The sequence below is a fragment of the Rhipicephalus microplus genome, chromosome 1 (assembly GCF_043290135.1).
Source record: "Rhipicephalus microplus isolate Deutch F79 chromosome 1, USDA_Rmic, whole genome shotgun sequence".
Lineage (NCBI taxonomy): Eukaryota > Metazoa > Arthropoda > Arachnida > Ixodida > Ixodidae > Rhipicephalus > Rhipicephalus microplus.
The window spans coordinates 238,616,213-238,629,933 of record NC_134700.1 but is presented as its reverse complement, the minus strand read 5'-3'; the positions used below and the strand labels follow the sequence as shown (position 1 = coordinate 238,629,933).

The 13,721-nt window shown below is 48.7% G+C and overlaps 1 protein-coding gene across 1 annotated transcript in view; it reads right to left on the bottom strand.

Moving 5' to 3' along the window:
• Positions 1-13,721, bottom strand: part of LOC119166124 (acid-sensing ion channel 4-B-like) — a 32,259-nt gene that overhangs the window by 4,898 nt on the left and 13,640 nt on the right. The window contains exon 11 of the mRNA XM_075868333.1: positions 12,178-12,212. Coding sequence (XP_075724448.1) covers positions 12,178-12,212 — 35 coding nt within the window. The remainder of the gene's footprint in view (positions 1-12,177; positions 12,213-13,721) is intronic.

Below are 13,721 nucleotides of genomic sequence, written 5' to 3'. Positions count from 1 at the left end.
GGTCGCTGTGGTAGCAGGCACCTGAATGCTGACAGCCGGGCCCCGTGATCTGGAACAGCTCCGGGAATGGGAACGGCTTGTGGATCGAGGACCGCTCCTGTATCTGGAGTGCCCCCTCGAGCTCCTGGACTGGGACCTGGACTTGTTGGCTGGTTCGGACAGGTGATGTCTCGGTGGGAAGTCCTTGTCAAAGTCACGTCTCTCTCTTCTGCTCTGTCTGACGATGTAACGTATCTCGAATCTTTGTGTACAGGTTCTGTCGGCCATTGGATGAGGCCCTCCACAGAAGGCGCACTTCGGTGAGCAAACGTGCTGTTCGCCAGGGGAGGTCATTCCGCAACCTCGACAGATAACATTTCTTGGAGTGGGGCACACGTCGGCTCTGTGGCCGAGTCTACCACAGGTATAGCAGACATCCGTCTGCCGTCGGTAGAGGGTGCACTTGGCTATGCTGGGATCACGCATGACGTAATTTGAGACTCGAAGTCCTTCGAAGAGGATAACGACTGTGGTAGAGTTTTTGATTCGCCGCACTTCGAGAACAGTGGGATTCCTCGGCTGAATAAGAAGTCTTCTGAGCTCTTCGTCGTCAATTTCCATATCGATGTTTCTGATGATGCCCTAGCATGTGTTGTCGGGTGCAGCAATGTAAGAGCTGACCTCCTTTCTTGCGTTATTAACGGTGATGGCCTCTAGACTTGAATAGGCCTTGGCGTTGGCTTGCGATGGCGTACTAATCACTACAATGTTCTGCATAGCGTTAGGACAAATGATGTCTTCTGTAAAATCCGCAGTGGATAGACGCGCCGCTGTCGTGAGGGCTTGATAAATCCGGACGTTACTGGTATTCTTAACGTTCAGGCCTCCCCGTGGCCTAACAATGATTCGAAAATGCTCCCTTGGTAGATGAGGCAGCCTTGACGCATTAGCGAGGCGTTTCTTCACGTTGGCGGGAGATTGGGTGCCAGCGTTCTTGCCGTATGGTGGGCCTTGAACTTCAGTGCCCGCCACGGGTGCTTTAGTTGACTTACGCTTAGAAAGCGCCGTTGTTCATCCAGAACACTGGAATTAATTCTTCGGGCGAAATGTCCTTCCCATGCACAGTGACTTGCATAGCCATCTTGAGTGCTCAAACGCGGTAAGCCTAGCGTTAGGCTGAGCTAAGTCTAACTTTAGGCCTAGCAATCTACGGCGTGGTCGAGCAAGAAAGACCTTCAAAACTCGGTAAAAGATCCACACACCATGACAAAATTGTTTCCACGTGGTCCTCAAGACTTCAGGCGTCGACTGGAGCAAAATGCATCAAACACATAGCTAACTTTCACACAAAAAAAGGTGAACAAGCAGGAGCCGATGTTTAGACGACCGCATGAATCGGCGCCCCCTAATGTCTCCCTGTTTTCCTTGAAATGGGTACTTTCAAATCACGTCGTGCTTCTCGAGAAAATAAAGAGCCGGCGACGACTCGGGCTGTGCGGTATTTTCAGTCATAATTTTTAGCAGAGCTGCGCTGCCAATGCACAACCTGTTGCCGTTAATACCGTTTCGGTGATTGCTAGCAACATTTATTCTATGGGCGCGGCAGCCGTTACTTTGCTTGTTTACAACTACGCTGATAATGCGTTTTAATAACACTAGTTATGAACGTATGCCACTCTCCAGTCAGTTAGCCGATGAAATGGGGAGGTAGGAAACGCTTTTCACGGATACATCAACGTGGGATCGTGTTCAGTCTTCTAAGTAATAAACTTCCCTGGCTTTCCAAAATAACTGTGCGGTCATTAAAAGAGATCAAAACACTGCTCGAATAAAAAAAAGGTAACTGATATTTAAGTGAGAACAAATGCTGTGCTGTTTGTCTTTTTTATTCTTGTTTAATATCCATTATGTGTTGCTTGAAATGGCGAGAAAAAGTCAATTTCTCGCAGGAACATAATACCATGAGTACTGTAGGAAGGCAAAAGTTGTGCACAAAAATAAAACGAAATGAACTTACACTAAGATGCATAGCATAAGAAGTAACAACATGCATGAGAATTCCTATTCCGGCCAGTCACTTCGTCGATGGTGCTTGGCTGCGGTCCCAATGCTGAACGGCTGCTGATGAACCGATGAGCCGTCGGCACTGATAGTAGTAAGACGCAAGAATTCGACTGACGGGAAGGGAAAGCAGATGAAGCGGTCGCCACGCCTTAGTAGCGGGTCATGGCCCCTTGCACGGCAATCACATCCTGCATTCTGGACGGTAGTGACGCGTACAAATTGTCAATAAAACTGCGTTTATTTTGGAGGCGTATCCATTCTTCTTCGACAGTGCTCAATAGCTCATCAACGGATGAACTGTGTAGCCCTCTTCTACACAGCCTGACCTTCATTATGTCCCATGCGGCCTCAATGATGTTGAGGTCTGCCCTTTTGGCGACCCATTTCAGGCACCGCGCCCCTCGCATGTTCAGGAATTCTTCAACAAACAACCTTTGCAGTGTGAACAGGTGACAAGTCTAGCTGAAACAAGAAGTCCCCGCCAGAAAAAGGCCCGTCCAACGCGTAAAGTATCATGACATAATCGAGGATGTCACAGTACTTTACCGATGTCAGGTGTCCCTCAATGCGGTGCAACACACCATGCAAGCCCATCACGGGACACAGCGCCCCAGACATTCACAGCCGTGCTTCCACTCGATGCTACATCTTGCACGTAGAGGTGGTAGTAGCGGGCATTGACAGGGCGCCACACACGCTGATTTTGGTCCCATCGTGTGGTGAACGTGGACTCGTCAGAAGAAGAACATAAACTTTATTTGTCGAATCCAGACGATTCGAGTCCGGCGTTTTTTAGTGGGCCTGGGCACCCACCGCGGATTCAGTTCCGAGACATTGTCTCGAAGCGGCTTCCTCGGCACGCTGGACGGCCCAGAGTTGTGCTGTCAGGTTCGAGCTGAGCAGTGCGGCCTTCCAACGCGAGCGGAGGCTGGCGGTGGAAGAGTTAGACGAATAGGCACTGTTCGAATTGTTTATTAGGCCCTGACACTCCCACAGCATGTGACTAAGGGTGGCAACCTCGCCACATGACGTGCATCTGTTTGTAGTGTATATGTCTGGATACATGGCGTGCATGAGTCTGGGAATTCTGTATGAATCTGTGTGTAATTGTCTGAAGTGTACCTCTTGCGTTCTGTTTAGCCTTTCGTGAGAGGACGGGTATACGCGTCTTCGTAACTGGTAATGTGTGATGATGTCGTGAAACCTGGTCATACGATTCTCTCATGCCCAGATGTCTACAGTTCCCCGCGGGGGCTCGTCGTCCTCCGGCGATGCTCGGTGAGTGAGGCCTTGAGCAACAAGGTGAGCCACTTCGTTGGGGCTGCTCAGTCCGGTATGTGCCGGGATCCATAACAGGTGCCTTCAGTTATCGAAGTCGACCTCTCCTGGATGCATGGGATGTCGTTGGAGCATGTAAAACGCCTCTTGCGAGATGTGTCCGTTGGCAAAATTGCGAATTGCTGTTCGCAAATCACTAATCACGTATGTGACACTGGTCTGTGTGAGGGCCAGTGCTATAGCCGCTTCCTCTGCCGCTTCAGCGTGTGCCGTGTTCACAGTGAGGCTTGTGATGTATTTGCCGTGATGGCCGGTAACTACCACCACGAAACTATTTTTATTGGTGTCATGCGCGGCATCAGTGAAAACCGCTTCAGTGTCGTTGGAGTAGCTTTGAGTAATGCGTTGTGCCCTGGCTTTACGCCGTCCTGTATGGTGTTGGGGGTGAACATTGCGAGGCAATGGGGGTACTATACTTGCTCGCGTACTGATCTTGGAATTTCGACTTTGATGCCGTGCTGCGTATGGTATGTGATGCCGAGTTTTTCGAGTAGGTGTCGGCCTGGGCGGGTCTTGGATAGGCGCTCGAGCTGGGAAACTTGTTGCGCCTCCACGAGTTCCTCGAGGGTGTTATGCAACGCTAGCTCCAGGAGTTTGCTGGTGCTGACTCCGGGCGCCAGTCCCAACGCGAACTTGTACGTCTTGCGTATCAGGGCGTTAAGCTTGTCTTTTTCCGCAACTGTCCATTTGTGAAACGGGGCCGTGTACATTAGTTGTGAAATAACAAAGGCTTGTATGAGTCGTATGACGCTGCCTTCGCGCATGCCCTCATGTTTGTTTGTGATGCGTCGGATGAGTTGCATCGTGCTCGTGGCATTTGCCATTATCTTGCGCAGTGCTTCACCATTGCCGCCGTTCTGCTCAATCATTATCCCCAGTACCCGGATCTTCTTTACCATTGGGATCGGTGAGCCGTTTGAGGATGTCAGTTTGATTTCTTGTTTTTCTGAAGGTACGTAGTCTTTGGGCGGGCGTCCCTTTCTCACCGGTCTATATAGCAGTAATTCTGATTTTTCGGCTGAGCAGGTGAGTCCCGTGCCTACGAGGTAATGTTCCACGCATTCTATGGCCACCTGTAAGCGATCCTCGATCTCTCCGTCACCGCCAGTTGTCGTCCAGATCGTAATATCATCCGCGTATAGCGTGTAGTGCAGTCCATCAATTTGATGTAATCGCTCGGGTAACCCCAGCAGGACGAGGTTGAAGAGCATTGGCGAGATCACCGAGCCCTGTGGTGTACCCGAGATTCTAATGTTGATTTGATTTGATTCTAGTTGTCCCACTCGCATGCGTGCGGTTCTTCCTGTGAGGAAGTCTCGGACGTAGTTGTACACTCGCATTCCGAGGTTCAATCTGTCTATTTGTCGCAATATGGCGTCGTGACGAACGTTATCGAAGGCCTTCTTCAGGTCCAGGCCAAGGATGGCTCTCTTTGAGCACCCAGGATTTTCTATGATTTGATGTTTTAGTTGCAGAAGAGCGTCCTGTGTGGAGAGATGTCTTCTGAACCCAATCAGTGTGTGTGGTAACAGGTTGTTGTCCTCGAGGTAATCTGTTAGTCTATTCAGGAACGCATGCTCCATCAGTTTACCTACACATGATGTTAGGAAGATGGGGCGCAGGTTCTGCAGCTGTAATTTCTTGCCGGATTTCGGTATAAGTAGGATCTGTGCTTCTTTCCATGGCTGGGGTAACTTTCCACGCACGCAACACTCGTTAATAGAATATGTGAGTTTCTCTAGCGATCTGTAATCGAGATTGCACAGTGCCCTCTGCGATATTCGATCTAGGCCTGGGGCTGACTTGGTATTGAGTTTGATGAGGGCCGCCTCGATTTCCGAAATTGATAATTCTGCGTCTAGGATGGCGTTGCCTTCTCCCCTGTAGTCCGGATGTACTTGCGGGGGAGTTTGGGATATGTAATGAAGTTCCGCTTCCTGTAGGAAATCTTGCTCCGTTCCCCCGTAAGCGTGTATGATTTTGCATATGCCTTGCCTCTGTGAGGTCTTGGTGTTCACGGGATCTAGGAGGTACCGCAGTATCTGCCATGTGTGACTCGTAGTGAGCTGACCATCCATCTGCACGCATTTCTCTTCCCATTGCTGTTGTTGCAGGTTAAGTGCGTGCTTTTCTATTTCTTTATTGAGCTGTGCTATTCGTTTTCGCAGTCTCCTATTATGTCGTTGTCGTTTCCAACGGCGATGCAGTTGGGTCTTGGCTTGCCACATGTGCAGTAACCGGGTGTCTATTCTATCAAGCCCAGCTGTTGGCGGCATCATTTGCGTCGCCCTCTCGATGTTCCGCCGAAGTTGGTCGGTCCATTGCTCAATGTCTTTCCTGTCTTCAATCTGTTGCTTGTCTCGATTTTTTCGTAGTAGTTCCCAATTGGTGATCTTCATTTGGCGACCGGCATTGTGTTCCTGTGGGCCGCCTTCTGCTTCTATGAATATAACGTAATGGTCACTGCCCAAGTCTTGCATGGTGTTTCTCCAAGACACCTTTCGTTTATTGCACGTAAAGGTAAGGTCCGGCGTGGTGTCAGTGCTGACGCTGTTGCCCTGCCTAGTTGGTGCCACTGGGTCAGTGACCAGCTCGAGTCCGGCGAGCTGCGCCGTTTCCCACAAATGCCTGCCTTTCGGCTGATCGTGTTTGTAACCCCACGCCGTATATGCACCGCGTTGAAGTCGCCTCCAATAAAGAGTTGTTGCCCCTGGGCGATATCGAGTGCTCGTTTGAAGAGGACGTGAAAGTGGTGTTTGCGGCATCTCGGACTGCTATAGACGTTGAGTACGAAGATGTTGTCGGGCGTCTTACGCGGTGTAATTAGCTCTACGAGGACGTTTTCAATATCCTTGACTTGGGTGTTGTGTTCGATAACTGTGAGCTCTCGCTTGACCAGTGTGGGGACGTTTGGATTCTCCTCCTTGCCTGTTATAGACTAGTACCCTGAAAGTTTGGCGGGGCCGTTTGTTTACTGCAGTATGATGACGTCTGGGCGTTCGGGGATCGTTTTCGGGTATTGTTGTAGGTGCGCTCGTTTGTTTTTGTAACTTCTGCAGTTCCACTGCCATATTGTATGTTTTTCGAAGAGTGTCGTGTTATGGTTATGTGGTACTACATGTGTGGCGCCGCTTCGCTATGCGACGTCACCAGCGCGCTGTTGGCAGCTTCTAATCTGTACAATCTGAGCTAAATGCTCTCCAAGCTCTGTTGAACCATATGCGTGATAGTCGTGGTGATAGTTTCCTCGAGACTGCTCACGCGAGCCTCGAGTGCTTTCACTCGGGTGTCGCTTTTGGAACGTACTGACCTTTCAAGGGAGATAGCCGGCCCACGTTTACTATCAGGGCCTTCGACCTCACCGTCATCTATGAGGTTCTTCTTGTGTTTCCTGCATTGCCTGTTGATCAGTGACGGATGACGCAACCCGGCACCACCACGCCCCTTTCCATCTAGAAAATTCCAGTGTTTGCTCGGCCGCCGATGCGAGGAGGTTCGTCAGCGAACCCACGCTTCCGAGGGGAGAGGGGCGCGCGCCCGGGGAGTCTTTGAATGTTTGTTTTCTTTTTTTATCGTTGACCTCGCGGCGTCCCTCTGGCGCTTCGTCGCGAGAATTTGGCGGCGCGCCCCTTTTGAGCGCTACTTTTGTGACAGCGACTCGACTTCTCTGAGAACCCTTTGGTAAATAGTATGGAGCTCCGATCCATCATTCGAGCCATAATTCATGAGGAATCGCAAGCCTACAGTTTACCTCCTTCTAACAACGTTCCGGCTCAACCCGCCTCTAGCGATCTGCGTGGCATTATTAGGGAAGAAATGTCAGCGTTTCAAAGCACCCACCGTGCTCCACTATGCCCCCAACCCACTTCGTATGCACAGATCGCTTCAATGCAACCCTCGCCGTCTCAAGTACCACTACATGTACCTGATCATGAACATCTCGCACCTCTAGTCGCCCGTCCACCGAACCCAACCTACCATTCTTCCTGGCGGGCCCCACGGCCTATTTGCTACTACTGTGGAATTCGAGGACACATTTTCCGGGTCTGTCGACGTCGGCAGCAAGATGAACGTCGTGGTTATGCCGCTTTTGAACGAGAAGACACATGTGCTCGAGGTTACTACCGTTATGCCGACAGTCGTTCCAACCACCAATCACCGTCTCCTGTGCGCATTTCCAACACGACCAACAATACACGTGCATTCCGACCACGCACCCCTTCGCCACTCCGACGCTCTGTTTCACCACTTTGGCCTGTCTCTCAACTGGCTGCCCAGCGATCAGAAAACTAAACAGTGCAGTTTTTGGAGGAAAAACTGCATCGCGGCGAAATGACCCAAGTCCTCCTGAACGACCATCAAGCATGTTATTGGTAACTGTGCAAGGTGTGCGGGTGTAGGCTTTGGTGGACACTGGAGCAACTATTTCAGTTATGCATGCCGACTTGTGTTCTCGATTGCGGAAAGTGAAGACACCCTACCTTGGATCATCTTTGATTGGGGCCAATGTAGCAATAATTAGACCATCGGCCCAATGTACAGCACGTGTCTTCATTGATAGTATTCGTCATCACATCACCTTCGCTGTGTTAATTTCATGTGCTCATGAACTAATTTTAGGTAGGGACTTTCTCTAATCAGCATTTGCATTAATTTCTTGCCGTCAACGTGTAGTCGAAATGACCGAGAACGATCACTGCAGCGAACGCGTCGACGAAAAACAATTGCGTTTCTTCACAGCTTCTGAATCCATACTGCTCCCGGGTCAGAAGCAACTCATCACCATCACTTCTCCGAATATTGCTAATGGTGACGTCCTTATCACCCCTTCCAGCAGATGTCTAGCTCGCGGCGTTGTAGTCGCCTCCAGCCTGGTGCGGTTCAAAGACAGTGCTGCGATAATCCCCTGCCTGAACCCTACTCCAGAGCCTGTCCTCCTACCTCAAGGTTCTGCAGTGTCATGTTATGTGGATACCCAACCAGTATCTTTGGCCTCTCTTGACGCCTTGACAGCTCAGCCACAACAGGCCCAGTCTGTTACTTCCTCCTGCTTTGCTCCCGGGATAAATCCTGACCTTTCTGCTTCTCAACGTGAGGCGTTGCTAAATTTGCTAACGAAACACTAGGCCTCCTTCGACGCCAATGCTTCGGCACTAGGACAGACCACAGTAGCGCATCTTCGCATCGACACTGAAGGTTAGACTGTTGTACGCCGTCGTCCCTACCGAGTCTCCTTGGCCGAGCGCAAGATCATCGAGGAGAACGTGACCGATATGCTAAAAGAAATATCATACGACCCTTTACCAGTTCTTCGTCATCACCCGTTGTGTAGGTACAAAAGAAGGATCGATCGGTACGATTTTGTGTTGATTACCACTCGCTCAAAAAGATTACCCGAAAGCATGTATATCCGATGCCCCGTATAGATGATGCACTTGATTGATTTGTGGGGTTTAACGTCCCAAAACCACCATATGATTATGGGAGACGCCGTAGTGGAGGGCTCTGGAAATTTCGACCACCTGGGGTTCTTTAACGTGCACCCAAATCTGAGTACACGGGCCTACACTAGATGATGCATTTGACTCATTGCAAGGCGCCCAATACTTCTCCACCCTTGACCTTCGGTCCGGGTATTGGCAAATACCAATGGACGAAGCAGACAAAGGAAAGACCACCTTTTTTACTCCGGATGGTCTTTACGAGTTTAACGTAATGCCGTTCGGCCTATGTAATGCTCCCGCCACATTTGAAAGGATGATCTACACTGTTCTTCGTGGCCTCGAGTGGAAAACTTGTCTATGCTACCTCGATGATATCGTCGTGTTTTCTTCCACTTTTGCTGATCATCTGCAACGTCTAGATCAAGTGCTCACATGTCTCTCCAATGCTGGACTTCAACTAAACACAAAGAAGTGCCATTTTGGCAGCACAGCTATAAATGTTCGAGGACATCTCGTTAGCAAAGATGACATCCAGCCCGATCCTGACAAAATTTCCGCAGTCCTCAACTTTCCGCGACCCTTTCGCTCCAAAGAACTACGCACTTTCCTTGGACTCGCATCGTACTTTCGCCGCTTCATTCGCAACTTTGCCACTATTGCCGCTCCTCTCCACAAGCTCCTTGCTAGTACCGGTTCCTTCGATTGGGATGATCAATGCGAAGCCTCATTTCAAGAACTCAAGTAGGCACTGACATCCCCACCGGTGCTTTGTTATTTCGATGATACGGCACCTACGATATTACACACTGACGCTAGTGGACAAGGAATCGGCGCCGTACTTCTCCAGCGCGTATAAATGTTCGAGGACATCTCGTTAGCAAAGGTGACATCCAGCCCGATCCTGACAAAATTTCCGCAGTCCTCAACTTTCCGTGACCCTTTCGCTCCAAAGAACTACGCAGTTTCCTTGAACTCGCATCGTACTTTCGCCGCTTTATTCACAACTTTGACACTATTGCCACTCCTCTCCACAAGCTCCTTGCTAGTACCGGTTCCTTCGATTGGGATGATCAATGCGAAGCCTCAATTCAAGAACTCAAGCAGGCACTGACATCCCCACCGGTGCTTTGTTATTTCGATGACAGGGCACCTGCGATATTACACACTGACGCTAGTGGACAAGGAATCGGTGCCGTACTCCTCCAGCGCGACCTTGCCTTTCGCAAGAAAGTTGTCGCGTATGCAAGCCGCACTCTGACCTATGCAGAGAAGAGGTACTCGATAACCGAACAAGAGTGCTTGGCTGTTGTCTGGTCCATTCAAAAGTTCTGTCCGTACCTACATGGTCGACATTTTACTGTTGTGACAGATCACCATGCTCTTTGCTGGTTGTCCACAATCAAAAACTTGTCGGGACGACTTGGCCGCTGGATTCTCCGACTACAATCTTATGGCTTTGACGTCATCTACAAGACTGGAAGACAACATCAAGATGCCGACGCTTTGTGACGATGCCCTTTGCCGCAGTTTTTGGCGCACGTCACATCCCCTTGTCAAATTGGCTATACGGAGGACGCCTCGTCGATATCAGCCATTTCTTCCCTACCTTTATGCACCCGTCCGTCAGTACTTACTACTCACCAGCGAGCCGATTTTTATTGCACTGACATCATCGGTCGGCTTACCGGCGCTTCATCTTCCCATAATGCCAAGCTCCGGAAACAAATCCGACTATTTAAGTTGGAGGACGATGTGCTATATCGATACACTTTCCACCCGGAAGGCCACCGATGGGTTGCCATCGTACCACGCGCACTACGCACTGAAGTTCTGCGTGCTTCCCACGACGACCTGACGTCAGGACACTTGGGTTACTACAAAACATACGAGCGCATCCGCAGTCGATTCTTCTGGCCAGGTCTTTCCACGACGGTAGCTAAATATATTGCCTCGTGCACACTTTGCCAACACCACAAGCGGCCCACTACTGCTCCAGTCGGGACCCTACAACCACTTCCTTGTCCATCATAGCCGTTCTCTGTCGTCGGAATTGAGCTCTTCGGGCCCCTCCCAACTACATCAGACGGCAAGAGAGGGATCGTCACCGCCGTTGATCACTTGACCCGGTACGCTGAGACGGCCTCGATCACTTCAGGAACTGCTTCGGAAGTAGCAACTTTTTTCTAGAATGCTATTTACCTACGTCACGGAGCCCTTCGTGTTCTTTTGAGCGACCGGGGCAAGGCATTTCTTTCAAGTACGCTCAGTGAAGTTCTTCAAGCATCAAAAACAGTTCATAAAACAACATCTAGCTATCACCCGCAAACCAATGCCTTAACGGAAAGATTTCATCGCACGCTGTGTGACATGCTGTCCATGCATATCCGACCAGACCATCGCAATTGAGATGCCATACTTCCCTTTGTCACGTATACATATAATACGTCAGTTCAACGAACCACAGGCTATTCTCCGTTTTTCCTAGTATACGGACGACAACCGACATCACCACTCGACGTTTCATTCTTTTCTGGCCCCGTCAACTCTTCACCATTCGTTTGCGACCAGTTTTTGTCCCGTGTTGCTCAATGCCATCGTCTTGCCCGTGTAAACACCGAAGCTAGCCAAGAAGATCGCAAACATCGTTACGATGCCACTCACCGCGTCGTTCTCTACCGCCCAGGTGACGATGTACTTCTGTGGACTCCTGTGCGAACGCCTGGCTTATGCGAGAAGCTTGAGTGACGCTATCTTGGCCCCTACAAAGTTGTCGAACAGACTTCACCGGTGAGCTACCTTGTCACACCTGTTCATGTCCCCACTGACCAACGCTGCCGCGGGACAGAGATTGTGCACGTTTCGTGTCTCAAGCCCTATCGTATGCGCTCCACAGCGTAATTCGCGGTCAGGCTGGCCGCTTCCGTCGACGGGGGAAATTAGTGTAAGAATTCATTGGACGTCATCTTCCTCATCTGTCAATAACCATCATCAGTCTTCATTTCGTTTCTCTTCATCATCGGCGCCATCTTGCTGTTGCTTGAATAAAGCGTCAGCCGAACCGTTGTACTTCAATATATATATATATATATATATATATATATATATATATATATATATATATATATATATATATATATATATATATATATATATATATATATATATATATATATATATATATATATATATATATATATATATATATATATATATGGTGCTATCCGACATTGCGTTTGGTATTTCGTGCTAGCGAACGCACAATTTTTCAGTGTCTTCGAAGCTAAGCTTCGTAGACCGGCGAACAGGCACAATTATACTCATACACTTTGCTATAAAGGTTGTAGGCACTCACCTTCGGTCGTGTCCAAGCCCCTTTTGCTCTTCAAGCTGCGTGAAATTACAGCAAGGCAATCGGAATACGCTCTTTTCAGGTATACAGGACCCAAAACATTGCGTCGTGCATGTGGAATCATCACATAGGCGATGCACACTTCTGCTTAGTGACTTTCGCAGTAGCTTGCCAGAGCCACTCTATAAATCTCTTTCTCTGAGGCTAAAATGGCATTTTGTTCGAACATTTAATCCAAACCTCAAATGAAATCATGGTAACCCTTGGATTAGAAAAATAAGCGTCGTGCATCGGCCATCCTGCTGGTTGCTGTTCACCTTATGACATAGTGTTGATATAGTGTTGATATAGTGTTGACCTCATGACATCCACAAAGTTTCTTATGGACCACATAAAATTACGAACAGGTTTGGTATACTCGTGGTTTACACGGATTCTAAAAAATAATTTCACTATGTCATCAGATCAACAAAAACCAGCAGTGGTCTAGCAATCTGTACAGTGTCAGTGATTCGGACAAGTTCAGTGCATGCGAAAAAGCAGCTGTTTAATGTGTCCCCCTTTCTTGCGGAAGAAAGTAAAATGGACTAACCAGGAGGTGCACCAGCCCATGACTGCATGGACATAGCCATAACTTCAAGCAGATCACTCAATAGGAAACATGGCTCATTGCAATGGGAGTCAATGTCGTCTGAAGTTAGACTGCACCGTTTTTGTATCACGATGTAGTAACTCTAAAGATAGGAAAATCATCGAAACCTTCACGGTACCGCACTCTGGCGTTAATACCTGCGTTAGCGCTCCTTCACTGCCATTAACAGGAGCGGAGGTGTCATTCTTCCAGGGCAGGGAAACAAACAAACCTCGAGACATTTGGGCGCCGGATTGAGGATAGTATCTCTCTTGGTGTATTTCTTGAGCATCTGTGAATGTTCTTCTTTATGTTCCGTTTTCTCACTCCTTTTCATTGCGGGTATATAACTTTTGTCATGATTCTTTAAAATTAAGCAGTTATCAGTTCGCGCTTCTGTTGTACCGTGTCGTTCTCTCACTCTCGTTTGTCTGTAGGCGCTACAAGATTACAGTATGTACAACCAACAGGTCTGTCCTGTCTCTTGCAGAGGTGGAGAAGACTAGCACTGAAGCACTGGGCAACTACGAGTTGGTGCACAAGGTGTCCATATGTTACAATACTACCCTTCCCCGGCTCATGAATTGAGAGAGTGCTCAGTATAACAGCTACGAGGAAACGTCGATAAATCAGGGACAACTTTGAAAAAAAAACTCTAGCTACAACATAGCAATGCATCACAGAAGCCGCAGTAAGCCACTCAGCCTTCTTCTACAATGCAAGCCAAAGTAGTTCGTTGTATTATGAGTAAACTTGTGTGATTGTGTTACGGCAATACAATATTGAATGGAAGTAACACAAGCGTAATTATTGTAATTTCTGAGTCACTTTTCTGGGGATGCAACTGAGTACTGTAGTCAAATAATTTCAAAGGAAGTAAAATAATTTATTTATTTATTTTCTCGCGACAACTATA